The sequence below is a fragment of the Hyaena hyaena genome, unplaced genomic scaffold, assembly GCF_003009895.1.
Source record: "Hyaena hyaena isolate Hyena2069 unplaced genomic scaffold, ASM300989v1 scaffold_106, whole genome shotgun sequence".
Lineage (NCBI taxonomy): Eukaryota > Metazoa > Chordata > Mammalia > Carnivora > Hyaenidae > Hyaena > Hyaena hyaena.
In genome coordinates, this window is record NW_024080738.1 from 1,647,002 (window position 1) to 1,663,188 (window position 16,187).

At 42.9% G+C, this 16,187-nt stretch overlaps 1 protein-coding gene and 1 pseudogene across 4 annotated transcripts in view; both read left to right on the forward strand.

Moving 5' to 3' along the window:
- Window positions 1-15,982, forward strand: part of THSD1 (thrombospondin type 1 domain containing 1) — a 28,120-nt gene extending 12,138 nt beyond the window's left edge. For 3 of the 4 annotated variants that reach the window (XM_039236128.1, XM_039236127.1, XM_039236129.1), the window contains 2 exons: window positions 6,771-6,929; window positions 14,359-15,982. In XM_039236128.1, the coding sequence (XP_039092059.1) occupies window positions 6,771-6,929; window positions 14,359-15,731 (1,532 nt within the window). In that variant the 3' untranslated portion in view covers window positions 15,732-15,982. The remainder of the gene's footprint in view (window positions 1-6,770; window positions 6,930-14,358) is intronic. The other variant, XM_039236130.1, reaches the window with a different exon arrangement.
- Window positions 13,745-13,844, forward strand: LOC120234328 (annotated as a pseudogene).
- Window positions 15,983-16,187: the final 205 nt, after the last annotated feature.

Consider the following 16,187-nt stretch of genomic DNA (forward strand, 5'->3'; position numbering starts at 1 on the left):
GTTCAATACATGTTTTCTTTTTTTTCTTAATAAATTTTTTAATGTTTTATTTATTTCTAGGAGAGAGAGAGAGAGAGAGAGAGACAGCGTGAGCAGGGGAGGGTCAGAGAGAGAGGGCGTCACAGACCGAAACAGGCTCCAGGCTCTGAGCTGGCAGTCAGCACAGAGCCCGACACGGGGCTCGAACCCACGAACCGTGAGATCATGACCTAAGCGAAAGTCGGACGCTTAACCGACTAAGCCAGCCAGGCGCCCCCAGTACATGTTTTCTTAAGGTGAAAACTGAATGCAAATGTGGCCAATCCAGATATGAAGTCATAGTCACATAGTTTTTTTTAACGTATTTTTTGATAAATAAAAAGTATATATATTTAATAGTCTCCTTGATGATTTACATTTTTAGGCCATCTTCTCATTTCTTGTTTTTCTTTCATAACGACTGAACGAGAGCTTTTTACCAAGAGCAGAACTATCAACACTCTCAGTTCCTTCCTGTTTGCAGGTTGCATATTAATTCTCTGCCAGAATCTTTTTTAAGCTACTTGTGCACTTTGTGGGTCAGTTTACCTAAAACCAGAAAATATAGCTTTAAAACTTCGTATAAGTAGACCTTTAGATACTTTAATGCTCCGTAGTTCTTTAAAAGTGAATGAATCTGTAAATCCTTCCAAGAGGAAACACTTCCTTTGGGAATTCCTTCGGAACATCCTTTAGAATATGTGACATTCTGTGTGTGATCATCTGACATAATAAAGCTAATGTTTATATAATGATTGCTTCGTAACTAGGCATTGTTCTGAATGATTTATAAATATTAAACCTGTTTAGTCTTCATAACAACTCTATTGGTTAGGCTTATAATTTTGTCAGTTTTATAGGTGAAGAAATAGGAGCACAAAATTAAGTAACTTGCCCAAGGTCAGTTGGTGGTTAAGTGGCTTAGCTGCTACTGGTGATTGACTGGCTTTTACCATTATTCTGTACTGCCTCCCAGACAATCAACTGTCAATTCATATATTAATATAAAGTGTTTAAGTTGAAAAAGTTATACCATTTGCTCATCCCACTGGTTTATCTTGTGCTGTCCACCCCTCTTGAAATACCCATAACCCTTTTGGAATCCACAAGCATGATTTGGCTAATATAAATGAGCCTTGTTCTATGCACAGAAAGTCTGAACTGCTTATCCAGGTGCCTTTGCTGCATCTCTTGTCTAGGGAACTTTTTCTTTCTTTCTTTCTTTTAAAGCTAATGTCTTTTTTTAAAATTTATTTTGCGGGGAGAGAGAGCACAAGCAGGAGAGGGGCAGAGAGTAAAAGAGGGAGAGAGAGAATCCCAAGAAGGCTTTGCGCTGTCATCTCAGAGCCTGATGTGAGCCCAGTATGGGGCTTGAACACACAAACCATGAGATCCTGACCTGAGCTGAAACCAAGAGTTAGATGCTCAACTGACTGAGCCACCCAGGCTCCTCTAGATAACTTTCTTATAAGCATGTTTTGTTTAGTTTCTTTAGTTTCTTGAGCAGAATGTCTCCCAGTTGTGAATATTTCATGGGCTGTATTCTTTCAGATAGTCTTGAGGGGTGTAAACAAATCTCCCTTTTCCTTTTCCAGACAAATTATGCTCATTCAGAATTAATATCCTCTATAGTAGCCTAAAAGGTATTTATCCTGGCCAAACAGGCTTGTTATGTAGTGTGAGTGCACGTATGGACATCTAGCCAGGACAAAACAAAACAGCTTTCATTCATGAAGAGTATGTGAAATATTGGTCATCTTGCTCTTTATTTCTAAAACATGAACTACATTTATCTAATGACTTTTCATTTTGCCTAGTATTTCCCTCAATGTTATTGGTAGAAATCTTCAGGGAACAGAAAGAATTGCTTAAGGCATTAAAAAATTTTTGCCTGATTAAATTTGTTAATTGCTTGATTGATTTCTTGTGTTCCCATATGATTAATTTGGCTTAAAATTAAAGGACATAAGATGTAGCCTAAATGTTTACTTTTTATTGTTGATTGTCCTACAGGCCATGATTTTACTTCCAAAGGAAAAGGACACAACATTTCAAAATGAAATTTTTGACATTAAGATTCGTGCTTTTATTAAAACTTTGATTTTTTTTCCCCTGGCCACTACTAGTGGAATTTTTGTTTGTAGTTTGACAAATAACTTTATATATTAAGTAAATTACACTTATGTAAAGTAAATGAGAGTTTACAAAAAGATTATTAGCATTTGTAATTCTACCTTTTGTGGTCTTAAATATGAGCATAAGGGAAGGATAAACTATGCATTGACTTAATTTTCAGTTTAGATTTCTCAGTAGTGGAATTCCCAGTAGATTTTTCAAAAATAAATCACCATACTTTAACTCAAAGAGATTTTACTATAAGAGTCCCAAAGCTTTGCAGGCATGAAGGGCTTAGTGTCTGAATAGCTCTGTAGCTTAAGGACGAAGCCGGCTTCTTGTTTTTCCATTTAAGAAGCTGTAGTGTGATCTGGAGACACAGAACCAATATTGTGTTCAGTTGGACCTCTGGATGGAACATAATTACCACACCTCAGTTGACGTTGGTCCAGGATGGTGGTTTGTAATGCTCTCACTCTTGTGAAAATCCCAGAGACTTTTAATTACTATAAAGAGCTCATATTCCATGACTCATTTCAAAGATTGCACCACTTGGATTACCTGAGAATGTATTTGCCTTATGTGTTCTCCTTATGTTTTTATAGTGCTTTATGTATCTTAGACTGTATTGAATTTTTGCTCATAAAGGATGAAGAAAGACTTTTATGCCGAGGGTGCTTTGGTGCCTCAGGTTGGTATGACCTGGGTCTTGAGGTTGGATGGGTACTGACACAGAAGGGTCTTAGGATAATTTTTTTTAGGAGACTATTTAATTATTCTATCTGGCGGTGATTGCATATATACTTGGAAGAGATGCTCGCGTATGTCAGTCAGTAAACTGTTCTGGAAGTATTTTGTATGTATTTTGAAGCTTTGGTGTTAGGTGTACCCCCATTTAGGATTGTTAAGACTCCTTGCTAGATTGACCCTTTTGTCATTACGTAATAATGTCCCTACTTATTCCTAGTAGTAGTCTTTGTTCTGCAGTATACCTTGTCTGATATTAATAGCAATTTTCTGTTAATGAATGTTCATGGGTATAACTTCTCCCAGCTGTTAACATTTAATCTACATAGTTAATATTTAAAGTGAGCTTTTTATTAAAAAATTTTTTAATTGAGTATAGTTGACACACAACGGTACTTAGTTTCAGGTATACAACGTAGTGATTCAACTTCTCTATATGTTATGCTGTGCTCAACACAAGTGTGACTACCATTTGTCACCATACTATGCTATTACAATATCATTGACCGTTTTCTCTATTCTGTGCCTTTTATTCCTGTGACTTACCCATTTCATACCTGGAAGCCTGTATCTCCCACTTCCCTTCATCCATTTTTCCCATCTCATCACCCCTTTCCTTCTGGCAGCCATCAGTTTCTGTATTTATACACCTAATTCTTCCTTTTGTTTGTTTATTCATTTGTTTTTTAGATTCCACATAAGAGTGAAATCGTAGTGTTTCTTTTTCCCATTCTGACTTATTTCATTTAGCATAATACCCTGTAGGTCCATCCATGTTGGCGCAGGTGGCAAGATCTCATTCTTTATTGTGGATGAGTAATATTCCATTGTGTGTGTGTGTACCTACCCCACATCTTCTTTATCCATTCATCTATCAGTGGACACTTTGGTTACTTCCATATCTTGGGTATTATAAATAATGCTGTAGGAAAACATTGGAATGCATATATCTCTTTGAATTCATGTTTAAGGTGAGTTTCTTTTAAGTAACATATAGTTGGGTTGTGCTTTTTTACCCAATCTCACAATCTCTATCTTTTAAAAAGGTGTGTTTAGATTATTTATATTAGTGTAAACATTATATGGTTAAGAGTAAGATCTATCATCTTGATAGTTTTATATCTGTTTCTTCTGTTCTTCGTTTCTTTTTCCTCATTTCTGCCTTCTTTAATATTAATTGAATATTTTTATGAGTTAGTTTAACCACACTGTTGGCTTACTGTTTACACTTTAAAGTGTTTTTTAGTGGTTGTCCTGCGGTTTACAATATATATCTTTAATTATTCTTGATCTACCTTTGAGTAGTAATGTTTTGTTTCATATATAGTATAAGGACCTTATTAACAGTACACTCCCAATTCATTACTCCCATTCTTTGTGTGATTGTCATACGTTTTACTTTATATATGCTATGAACACATAATACTATTCTTTAGCAATTATATTTAGAGCATTTAAAAATAAGAAAAAAAAAGTTTTATTTTTACCTTTATAAATGCCATTTCCAGCACTTTTCAGTTCTTTGTACAGACACATTTTTTTTCCTGGTGTCATATTTCTTCTCCCTGAAGGGTTTTCTTGTAGTGGAGATCTGCTGGTAATTAATTTTATTCATTTTTGTTTGTCTAAAAACTCTATTTCTCCTTAGTTTTTGGAATATATTTTAACTGGATATAGAATTCTGAGTTGGTATTTTTTTTTCTTTCATTACTTTAGAGATATTACTTCATTATCCTTGGATTACATGACAAGAAGTCTGCTGTATTTCTCATCTTTATTCTTCCATATACGATGTGTTTCTACCTTCCACATTTCCTCCTCCTCCCACAGCCTTCAAAGTTTTCTGTTTTTGGTTTTTTTTTTTTTTTCAGTTTAAATATAGTGTGTCTAATTTTTTGGTTGTTTATTTGCTTTTTTGTGTTCTGCCTAATGTTTTCTGAACATCTTGGATAGAGCTTAGTATATTTCATTGATTTTGGAGAATTCTTGGTCATTATTTGATTCTCTTTTTCTCTTCTGGGATTCTAATAACATGAACAAGAGATTATGTGATATTGTCCCCCAGATCTGAGATATTCCATTCTGTTTTATTCACTCTCTCTTTTTAATCTTTGTGTCTCAGTTTAGATTCACTGTTACTTTCCTCAGTAAGCCTACTTATGAGCATTCTAGAAGGCATTCTTATGTTTGTTACCACATTTTTCATTTCTAGCATTCCATTTACCTCTTCTTAGTTTACAACTCTCTAGTGAAAATTTTCATCTATTCATCTTGTTTACCTTTCCACTAAAGTCTTTTAACTTCTCTCTCTGATAGTCCAATACCTGGGCCACATTTGAGTTTGGTTCTCTTGATTATTTATTGATAGTTTTTTTTTTCCCTGCTGCTTTCTGTGTCTCATAATTTTTGGTTGAAAGTTTCACATCTTAAAAAAATTTTTTTTAATGTTTATTTCTGAGAGAGAGAGAGACAGCGGGAGCAGGGGAGGGTCAAAGAGAGAGGGAGACACAGAATCCGAAACAGGCTCCAGGCTCTGAGCTGGCTGTCAGTAGAGAGCCCGACGCGGGGCTTGAACCCACGAGCCGTGAGATCATGACCTGAGCCGAAGTCAGATGCCTAACCAACCGAGCCACCCAGGCGCCCCGAAAGTTTCACATCTTATTCAGAACTGTAGACAACAATAAATAGTATTTATGTGGGGGAAATGGCATATCCTGTTTTTGCTAGGCCTTTCGTGTGGGGATTGGGTCAGTGCACTAAGGAATTGATCTGTGTTTGGGTTCGTGCGGTCGCTATGGCCATCCTCAGTACATGATAGAGTTCAGAAGTTTCTGATGTTACTTTCCAGTTAGGGTAGGAGTTGGTTGCCGAAGGGGTTTTCTCCACACTTCTGTTGCATCCTCAGCTTTGGGTCGGAGTCTGCACACGAGAGGTTTCTGTCTGTCTCTCTTGGCCCTGCCCTAGCCGTAAGTTGTTATCGATACTTGGAAATTGCCAGCCGGGTGCAGGGTAGGGTTTGGGTGATGGAGCTGGAGAGCTTTTTCTCATTCCAGTTCATCCTTAGTCTTAGGCAAATGCTGTGCCCCCGAGTCTCAGGCATGGGGCCGCCTTGATCTTGCCTCTCTCCAGTGGCGGAAGCTCTTTAATGGTGTAGCCCCAGTATATTTTCTGCTCCTCTCCAGGGGTGAAGGATTTCCTCCTTTTTTCATTCCTTAGCAGCACTGGGTTTCAGCTGGTGCCCTGAAAGTGACAGGGCTTCTGCTTTGTCCCCAGTGGCTGAGGCTTTTATTGGTAGAGTGGATGGGGAGGAGGATCCAGCGAGGTTTGTCCTTCCCACGGCGCCACGCCTTCCATCCTCAGGCCTCCACTGAAAGGAAGGAGTTCTCTGATCTTGTGTCTGCCTTCAGTCCTTCTTGTGAGCAGTTGATGGGATCCATGAAGAACCTGCAAGTGGGTACAAGTGGATGTGTGGCTCCCAGGGATTCTGCCTTCTCCTGCTGGCCCACACTAGGCTTCTGGCAGTTCATTACATGTTTAGATGACTTCTTTTCACCAGCTTGTATGAGGCCTGCTGTCTACCTGGGGAAGCAAGGTTTGCATCCTGTCCTTCCTTAGAGGAGCCTGTCGTTCCTTATATTTCAGGCCGTTTAGTTGCTCTGTGGCCTTTGCTCTCTGATGAGTTCCAAAAAGGTTACCATGTTGTAAGTTATACGGCTTTCCTTTGTCTTAAGGGTGGTTAAACACTCTTGCCAGCTTTCCACATTTTCGGGGGTATTTTTATTTACTGACTTTTCAGGGCCTGAGATTTGAGTTTGCTGCTTCATTTGGGTGCAGTTAAATTCTGATTCTCAAATGAACTAGCATTAAAAGCATGGCTACTGTCCTTGCAGAGACTTGGGGACCGTGGCAGCCGTGGAGCCAGTGTAGTGCCACGTGCGGGGACGGTGTCCGAGAGCGACGCCGCGTGTGCCTGACTTCCTTCCCCTCCAGACCTGGCTGCCCTGGAATGTCCTCGGAGACCTCCCCGTGTTCCCTGGAGGAGTGTGCTGGTAGGTACTCTTCTCTCTTCGGGAATCTGTCCCCAGAGGGGCTCTTGCACCTCGGCCCGCGTGAGAATCACCAACCTGACTTCGGAGGTGGGCACGCTGACCCTCTGCCATTACCGCTGGCTTTCCTAAGGCCGCACTCACTAGTTTTTCTACGGCTGGGAGTAGCTGGCCGGTGAGATGACAGGCAATGTGACACTGTGGAAGAGAGGGAAATGACAAGGAAATCATTTTTAAAACTACAAAAATAGGAGGGATGATCGTGTCTTCCTAAGATGTTTTTGGTTTTGCTTTTGTTTCCTTATTTATCCTTTACTTCTCCCCGCCAAATTTGTGGAAGAACATTCAAAACATGCTGCTTCTTATCACCCCAGAGAAGGCTGAGGGGACCCTATAGCACATTGTTTGTCAAAATGAGTCAAATCACCCCGTCTTATCCCTGAATGGCCCTACATTTCTTCTTTACTACCCCTCCTTGGGAGGAGAAGGTGGGGAGATCTCTTCCTGTCGTCATCTAGAGACTGGCCTTTCCGTCATCTTCTCAGCATCTTGAAGGCACTAGTGGGTGTTCAGTGAGCTTTGAGATGAATGTTTTATAGATGTAACGCTGACGGGGCTCAGTTAGCTGTGCTTCAGTTTACGGAGTTGAATTCCATTCATTTGCTACAGGTTACAGTGAGAACAGTCCTGTTCTTTCCACACACCATCTCACCTACTGATCTACAAACAGCCTCCCATTTAATTTTTGCAGCCTTTGCTTTGGTGTTGACCCTTAGATAAATTCCTTCTGTCACGTCCTGACTTCTTCCAGTCTCCAATTCCAGGTTCGAAAACCATCCCAATTCCTTGTCCCTTGGGATCTGGAGGAGTTAGATGTTTTTCTGTGTTTGGATCTCAGAGTATCTTATAGCAAATATCACAGGCACCTGGCAACACTTAGGCCAGTGTCCCCACCTGTGACCTTGGAAATTCATTTTTGCCATCTCATTTTTCCAGCCAGTGCTGTAGGCCTTGTTCCCTTTATTCCAGCATCCTGAGGATGTTCTTTCTTCTGTTTTTTCTCAGACTTAGGCTCTTCTGCTAGCCCTCAGCCTGCCCCTCTTCTTTCATAAGCCCTTGGCCCCACTCTGAATCTGTCCTTTCTCCAGTTATATTTCATACTGTTTTCTAAGGCTCTATTCTATGTCTACTCTTTCTTTATAAGTACCCTTTACTTTCACAGCTCTCTTGAGTATAACTACCTTCAAATATACCTGTTCCTCTCAATTCTGGGATGGCATGTTAAGATATTCTATCTAGAGGGGCGCCTGGGTGGCTTAGTCGGTTAAGCGTCCGACTTTCGCTTGGGTCATGATCTCACAGTTTGTGGGTTCGAGCCCCGCGTCAGGCTCTGTGCTGACTGCCAGCTCAGAGCCTCAGAGCCTCTCTCTCTGACCCTCCCCTGCTCACACTGTCTCTCTCTCTCTCTCCTAGAAATAAATAAAAAATATTAAAAAAAAAAAAAAAAAAAGATATTCTATCTAGAGTTCCATAATGAATGAATGGACGAACTCAAATGAATTTAAAATCAATTGCCACTGGCTTCTTCTGTACTTTTAGAAATGACAACAATATAAATGGTTTCTTAACTATCTGCTATGTGTCAGAAGTTTAAATACATTATCGCACTTAGTTGGGACTCTGCAGCATAGAGAAGATAACTGACCTGCCGAAGACCATAAAGCTAGAAAGCAGAGAACTAGATCTGACCCTCCTAAGTTACCTATCTTGAGTACCTTGCCTTTCTACACAGGCCAGTCTCACTTTCTGGAAGCATCAGCAACCTGGAAGCAATTAGTTTTGAGAATATATGGAATTATTTCATGTTCTTTTGTCCTAACTCTTTAATATTGGATGGGAACTAGAAATTTGTACTATAATTTTGGAAAATTTGCTAATAGAAATTATAAATTAGCAAAAAGGTCCTCAGATACCTGCTTATGAGGATAAAAATGATCATTTGTTCCAAGTGTTCATCTTCCTGTTCAATCTATTTCACACTTCTTGGAAGTGTAAAGATCTGTCCATGGGCTGCTTAGCATCAGGAAATCTTCACTTCAAATGAAAGAGGGAAGTAGATGAGACAAACAGGGATAAGGTCAGCAGCTCTTGGGTTTTTCTCCAGCGATGGTTTTGAAGGGAGCCAGCCACAGTCAAAGATAACAGCTAAACAGAGGTCCACGATGTGCAGTTGAATTGCTGCTCCCCATGGACGTAAGCAGCCACTGTACATGAATGAAGTGATGTCAGGAAACAAGTCTTTCATCATTCAACTATGTTCACTGGTTGAGAGTTTAGTTTTGTTTGGCTTTGAAGGATGCTTTTGTGTCAAGTTCTATGTTAATTTTACCATCTTGTTCAAAGATGAGAATGGGAGGACCCACTGCCATTATGCCCACATTCCATCTGGTGGGATATTGATCATTTTGCTCGTACCTTTTTAATAATGAATTACTCTAGCATTTATTGAATACCAACTCTGTGTAAGTTACTGTGACTGGGGTTGGGAATACAGTAAAATCTTAGATTGCAAGTAATTTGTTCTGTGAGTGTTCCACAAGGCAAGCAAACATTTCTAATAAATTTTAACTTGATAAATGAGCAATGTCTTGCAATATGAGTAGTACATGATGCTGAATGTCACATGATCACAACTGAGCCAATGGTGCATGAAATTTGCTTTGATATACAAGTGCTTTGGATTATGAGCATGTTTCCAGAATGCACTATGCTTGCAAACCAAGGTTTTACTGTATATGGATATGTTCCTATCTGGAAGGCACTTAGGATATAGTAGCTCAGCAGACACATGAACAGGAATAATATACAGTACAGTGTAGAGCCTACAATGAAAAAGGTATCCACAGCTTATTATGGAAGCTTTCAGGGGTGAAAATCCATGCTGATCTCAAGGAAATGGCTCTACTGTCCATGAAGTCACCAGTCCTAGAATCCTAGTTTTCATCTTTGATGCTTCCCTCTCCATCACTTACCCCATCCAGAGTCTTTGAGTCCTTCCTTCCTCTGCCTTCTCACTGTCATTATTTCATTTTTCACCTGCGTTATTGAAAAACACTTAAATGTCTTAAGAACATTTAAGAAAGGGAATAACTCCTTTCTTGGAGGTGGTGATATTTGAGTTAAAGTTTGAGAGTTGAGGAGGTATGTCTGAGGTGAACCAAGCAAGAAAGGGAATTTAGCAAAGGGAGCAGTGGATGAAAACATGAAAGAAGATGGCACATTAAGAGACCCAAAAAACTGAAAATAGTTTAATGTATCTGGAGTGTGACAAGAAGGGGTGGTAAAAATGAAGCTGGGCATACGGTAGGGAGGAGCCAGATTCTGAGGGATTTTCCAGGTTTGGCCTGTATTTCAGAGGGTTCACTTAGCTATAGTGTGGAGAATACATTGGAAGGGGTCAGAGTAGCAGAAGCAAGGCTTTTTAAGTGGTTTTCAGTAACCCAGGTGAAAAATGAAATGATGACAGTGAGGAGGCAGAGGTAGGAAGGACTCAAAGACTCTGGATGTGGTAAGTGATGGAGATCGAAGCATCAAGGATGAAAACCAGGATTCTAGGACTGGCAACTTCATGGACAGTAGTGCCATTTCCTTGAGATTGGATATATTGGATGAGGCACATGTTCTGGGGGAAAGAGGTTGAGTCTTGGGCATGTGGAGGTGAAGGTGTCGATGGGACATTGGTGGAGAGAGCAGAGCTAATGGAGCCAGGAGAGAATCTAGATCTCCTTGTTCCAAAATTGATGTTCTTCTCTCTGAATTAAAGAAGTGAGTACTATCGGTGAAGCCAAGAAGAGAAAAAGTTTCAGGAAGTGTTAGGAAGTGGCCAATACTGCAGAGGTCAAGGAATATCAGGACTAAACTTTTTTGAATTTAGCTAAAAGATCATTAATGACCTCAGCAGAAACCATTTCACGGGAATCCTGGAGGCAGATTGCAGGAGTCAGAGATGATGATGTAGAAGGAGTAAGACCGCAAATATAGACTCTTCTTTCTTTAAGCTTTCTTCTGGGAAGACAAGGAATAAGATATGGTTGCGGCAGTAGTGAGAGGGTTCCAGAAAGGTCTTTTAAAAGTGAGAGCTTAAGCACGTTGGCATGGAGCTGCATAGGGGAGAAGCTGGAGAGAACTGATACAGAGGGTTGGTCCCCCTGGAGAAGAGTGACCTGGAGAGCACTTGGCAGACCTGACTTTGTAGGAAGACACTTCTCCCACTAATTCCGTAGAGAAAGAAATGAATAGAAGTGTGGCTGCTCCTAAGTCTCTAGGGAAGAAGAAGCTGGGGGGGGGGAGGGGTGTACTTTCCAGATAACTCCTATTTTTGTGTGAATCAGTGGCATTCTGAGGAGGAGGGTTGGTAGGGGACGTGAGGAGAGTGCTGAAATTTTTAGGGAATGAAAGAGTTGAGTTGCTTAGGAAGCCATGCTGCCCATACTGTGGGCAGCCGAGGTTGGGGCTGTCAGTACGCAGAGGCACTGGCCTTCGCAGGTGCATTATTTTCTCTACCGCTGCTCAGTCCTTTGGTGCAGCAGTTGATAATTCACATGTTTTGGTTTACTGAGGGATGGACTTTTGCTGTAGATCAGGGAAAGGAGTCTGGCTTAGTACTAAAGGTCAGAGAATTGAGGTTATTGGCAAGAGAATGGTTTATATGATGGATCATGAGTGTAGGGAGAGAAGGGAGGCCAGGAGCTGGCTGGCAGGTGGGGAGGAAATACATGAATGAGTTGGGGAATCAGAAATTGCAGTGAGGTTGAAAAACCAGTGTAATAATATTGACTGAGTGAGAGGAGAAGATACAGCTTGAAAGTGGACTATGAAATTTAAGATTTCAGAAGAGGAGCAGCTGCAAACAGTGGTGAGGCATGATGCGTCAGGTGGGCACTGACGTTGCCCAGTTAGGCGTAGCTGTAGGAGGGTGAGGAAGACTGAGGCCCAGGTGCTAGAGACTGACGGCAGCCACGAGGCTGGAGAATGGCAGTGTTGAGGGGGGTTAGGGCGATGGCCTGGGTAGATAGCAGGGGCATCAGAAAAATAGAAGGCACCTTGAATATCACCCTTAGTAGCGTATTTATGGATATGTATCCTCAGGCAAGGGAAACAAAAGCAAAACTAAACAATTGGGATTACAAATAAAAAGCTTTTGCTGCACAACAGAGGACACCATCAACACAAAAGGGCAACTTACTGAATAGGAGAAGATATTTGCAAATGATATATCTGATAAGAGGTCAATATCCAAAAAATACAAAGAACTGATACAACTCGACACCAAAAAAACAAAACAAAGAATCCAATTAAAAAGTGGGCAGAGGTCATGAATAAACATTTTTCCAAAGAAGACCTGCAGATGGCCAACAGACCCTTGAGAAGATGCTCAGCGTCACTCATCATCAGGGAAATACAAATAAAAACCACAATGAGATACCACCTCACCGCAGACAGAATGGCTAGTATGAAAAAGACAAGAAATAGCAAGTGTTGGTGAGGATATGGAGAAAAGAGAACCCTCATGCACTGTTGGTAGAAATGTAAACTGATGCGGCTACTGCAGAAATACTATGGAGGATCTTCAAAATAGAAATATGGTATGATCCAGCAGTTCCACTGCCGAGAATTTACCGAAGAAAAGGAACACTAATCCTGAAACATATATGCACCCTATGTTTATTGCAGCATCATTTACAATAGCCAGAATATGGAAGCAACCCAAGTGCTCATCAATAGATGGAATGGATAAAGGAGAGGTGGTATTCACAACCACACATTCAAATCCCACGTGTGCGCGCGCGCACACACACACAAATATTACTTAGCCATAAAAGAGGATGAGATCTTGCCACTTGCAACAGCGTAGATGATTCTAGAGGGTATTATGCTAGGGGAAGTAAATCAGACAGAGAAAGACAAATACCACCTGATATCATTTATTTGTGGAATCTGAAAAGCAAAACAAACAAGAAAAATAGATTCTTAAACACAGAACAGACTGGTGGTTGCCTGAAGGAGGTGAGTGGGGTGGATGGGCAAAATAAAGAAGATTAAGAGGTACACACTTAACAGTTATAAAATAAATAAGTCATGGAGATGAAAAGTACAGCATGGAGAATTTTTTTTTAAGTAGAATTTTGAAAATGGCAATCAGGAATGAAAATAATGAGGAGCACCCCGTGCTGCTGGTCTTGTTTGCTTATAAACAAAGTGTGCATCACAGCTTCCACACAAGAGGGTGGGCCAGGGAAGCGGTGCCCTACACGAAAGCCAGTTGTCAGGTAGGCAAGGAAGGAGGCAAAGGGAAAAGTTCTGGATGCTGAGGAGTTTCGTTATCCCAATGGTAGGGGGCAGCAGAAGGACAGAGGGAAGCAGTGGGAAGGTGGGTCATGGACATGACACACAGAGCTGGTAGTGGTGAGACGTTGGGGTGGGGGTGGGGGGGGCGGGTATGGGACAGGACCGGTGACTGGAAGCACCTGAAGGGTGGACAGTGACAAAGAGGAAAGAGAGGTCAGTCATGGTGGCATTAGGTGGTCTCAGGTTCCTGGGTACTTCAGTGGCAGTACAGGCCAAAGCTCCAGGTGGTGTCTGAATCTTGGTGAAACATTTTGGTGACCATGGGACAAATCAGCGGGAGAGAGTAGGTTAGAAAAAGACAAGTCAAACCCCATGTAAGGAAGCAAGAGGAGTGGACAGCTGGAAACTGAAGAGTGAACAGAAGAGGCCTCGCCCAGGAAGGCCGGTTCTCTGACATTAGGCAAAAACTTGTGCTTGTCTGGGCAGCACATACGCTAAAATTGGAACCGTAGAGTTTAGCATGGCCCCTGTGCAGGAATGACACACATTCGTGAAGTGTTCAGTATTGCCTCAAGACTTATTTTCACCTATTAATTTCTTCAGATATGTGAATTAAGACACAACCTACCTGAATGTCAAGTTTTAATACTTGATAAGAATTTTCCCATGTTCATTTCAAAGGTACATTTAACCACAGATATCCCATGCCTACCGTATCTTACACAAAAACCTTGACTTTGCCCTGAAACTTTTCTTATGCTGCTTCATTCTATGTGGAACATTTGAGACACACGTCAGCAGGAGCTGGTAAGGCCAGGAATCACCCCTGATTGTGGTTTATCTGCTCACCTCATTTCTGTGGGCCCTGGTGTTTTTTGTTCTCTGTAGTTTTTTTTGTTTTGCTTTTCGGGTTTTTTTGGGGGGGGGGCGTCTGGGTTAAGCTGACAGCAGAGACACGTGTGTTAAGACCAGAAATCCTAGTCCTTATTTTACTTTTTTTTCTAGAACTGCTAGATAATCAGAACCTTAAAACCAGGCAGAGAACCAATACCAGAGACTACATTTGCTCTCCTTTGTCTTGTAGCTTTCCAGCCATCCAGTGCGTCCCCTCTGCAGCCCCAGGGTCCGGTGAAGTCCAACAACATCGTGACCGTCACTGGGATTTCCCTGTGCTTGTTCATCATCCTCGCCACGGTCCTCATCACGCTGTGGCGGAAGTTCGGCCGCGCCCCGAAGTGCCGCCCGCCCGCCCGGCACAACTCCATCCACTCCCCCAGCTTCCGGAAGAACTCGGACGAGGAGAACATCTGCGAGCTGAGCGAGCAGCGCGGGAGCTTCTCTGACGGGGGCGACGGGCCCGCGGGGGGCACGGGGGACGTGGGCATCCCCCTGACCTACAGGCGCAGCGTGCCCGCCGCCCCCGAGGACGACGCCTCTGGCAGCGAGAGCGTGCAGTCCAACGCCCAGAAGATCATCCCCCCGCTGTTCAGCTACCGCCTGGCCCAGCAGCAGCTGAAGGAGATGAAGAAGAAGGGCCTGACGGAAACCACCAAGGTGTACCACGTGTCTCAGAGTCCCCTGACAGACACGGCCATCGACGCCGCCGCCGCCGCGCCTCCCTTAGACGTAGAAAGCCCGGACGAAGCCACGGCAAACAAGTTCCGGATCAAATCCCCGTTTCTGGAGCAGCCTGCGGGCGGTGCCCTGGCCAGGCCCCCCTCCAGGCTGGACCACCCCCTGTGTCCCGCCAGCTGCGCCGTCAGCCCCAGCCAGACGGTGATCCGGAAGTCCGCCATGAGGCACGTGGGCGGCAGAGGGGCGCTGCCGGAGAGGAGCCACCCCAGGGCCTCCCACTTCAGGAGGACCGCTAGTTTTCACGAAGCCAAGCAGGCCCGGCCGTTCCGGGAGAGGAGCATGTCCACCCTGACGCCACGCCAGGTCCCCACCTACAGTTCTAGGACGCGGACCTGGGACCAGGCTGAAGACAGGTTTCGGCCTCAGAGCCGAGGCGCTGCCCCGTTTCCGGAGAAACCGGAAGGGGCGGGTGCAACCAGAGGTCCAGTAAGCCCTCCCCCTAAATCCTACACTCTGGGGCAGCCCATGAGGAAACCAGACCTGGGGGACAGCCAGGCAGGCCTCGTGGTAGGAGGTGAGAGAACGGAGCCTCACAGAGCTCGGAGGGGACCGTCCCCCAGTCACAGGAGTGTCTCGAGGAAGCAGCCTTCCCCCACTGCTCCCAAAGATAGCTACCAGAGGGTCAGCCCTCTCAGCCCTTCCCAGGGTAGAAAAGACAAATGTCAGAGCTTCCCAGCCCACCCTGAGTTCGCCTTCTACGACAATACGTCATTTGGCCTCACTGAGGCCGAGCAGAGGATGCTGGACCTCCCGGGCTATTTTGGGTCAAATGAGGAGGATGAAACCACAAGTACTCTCAGTGTGGAGAAGCTGGTCATCTAGACCCAGATCAGCCTAAGACTTCATACAGCTGTGGTCCTTTGTCCAGCTCCTGGCGTCAGCTGTTCACAGAGCTCTATGGACTGTTTTGTGTAGCTATTTGTACATCAGGATTGGGTGGGGAGGGAGTAACTCAATTGTGTGCATGTGTTTTAATTCATAAGGAAGAAGTTACTTATCCTGAACTTTTCCCTTTGTTATCCCAGTTCTATTGGTTTATTACTAATAACTACAGTAATAAAACTTAAACAAGAGTGAAATAGGGCTTGGTCTCTCATGTGAACGTGAAAGAGGACAAGATGTGACTTGTAAGTATTAAATGCTTTGAACACTTTGTTGGCAGTGTCGAACATGAAGTAAATTTGGAAGTCTCAACCATGATAAGGTCTGGAACAAAGTTAACTTTGTTTATTAAGTTGTAAGTAAGAATTTGACTCCTACAGGAGCAATACTGAATGA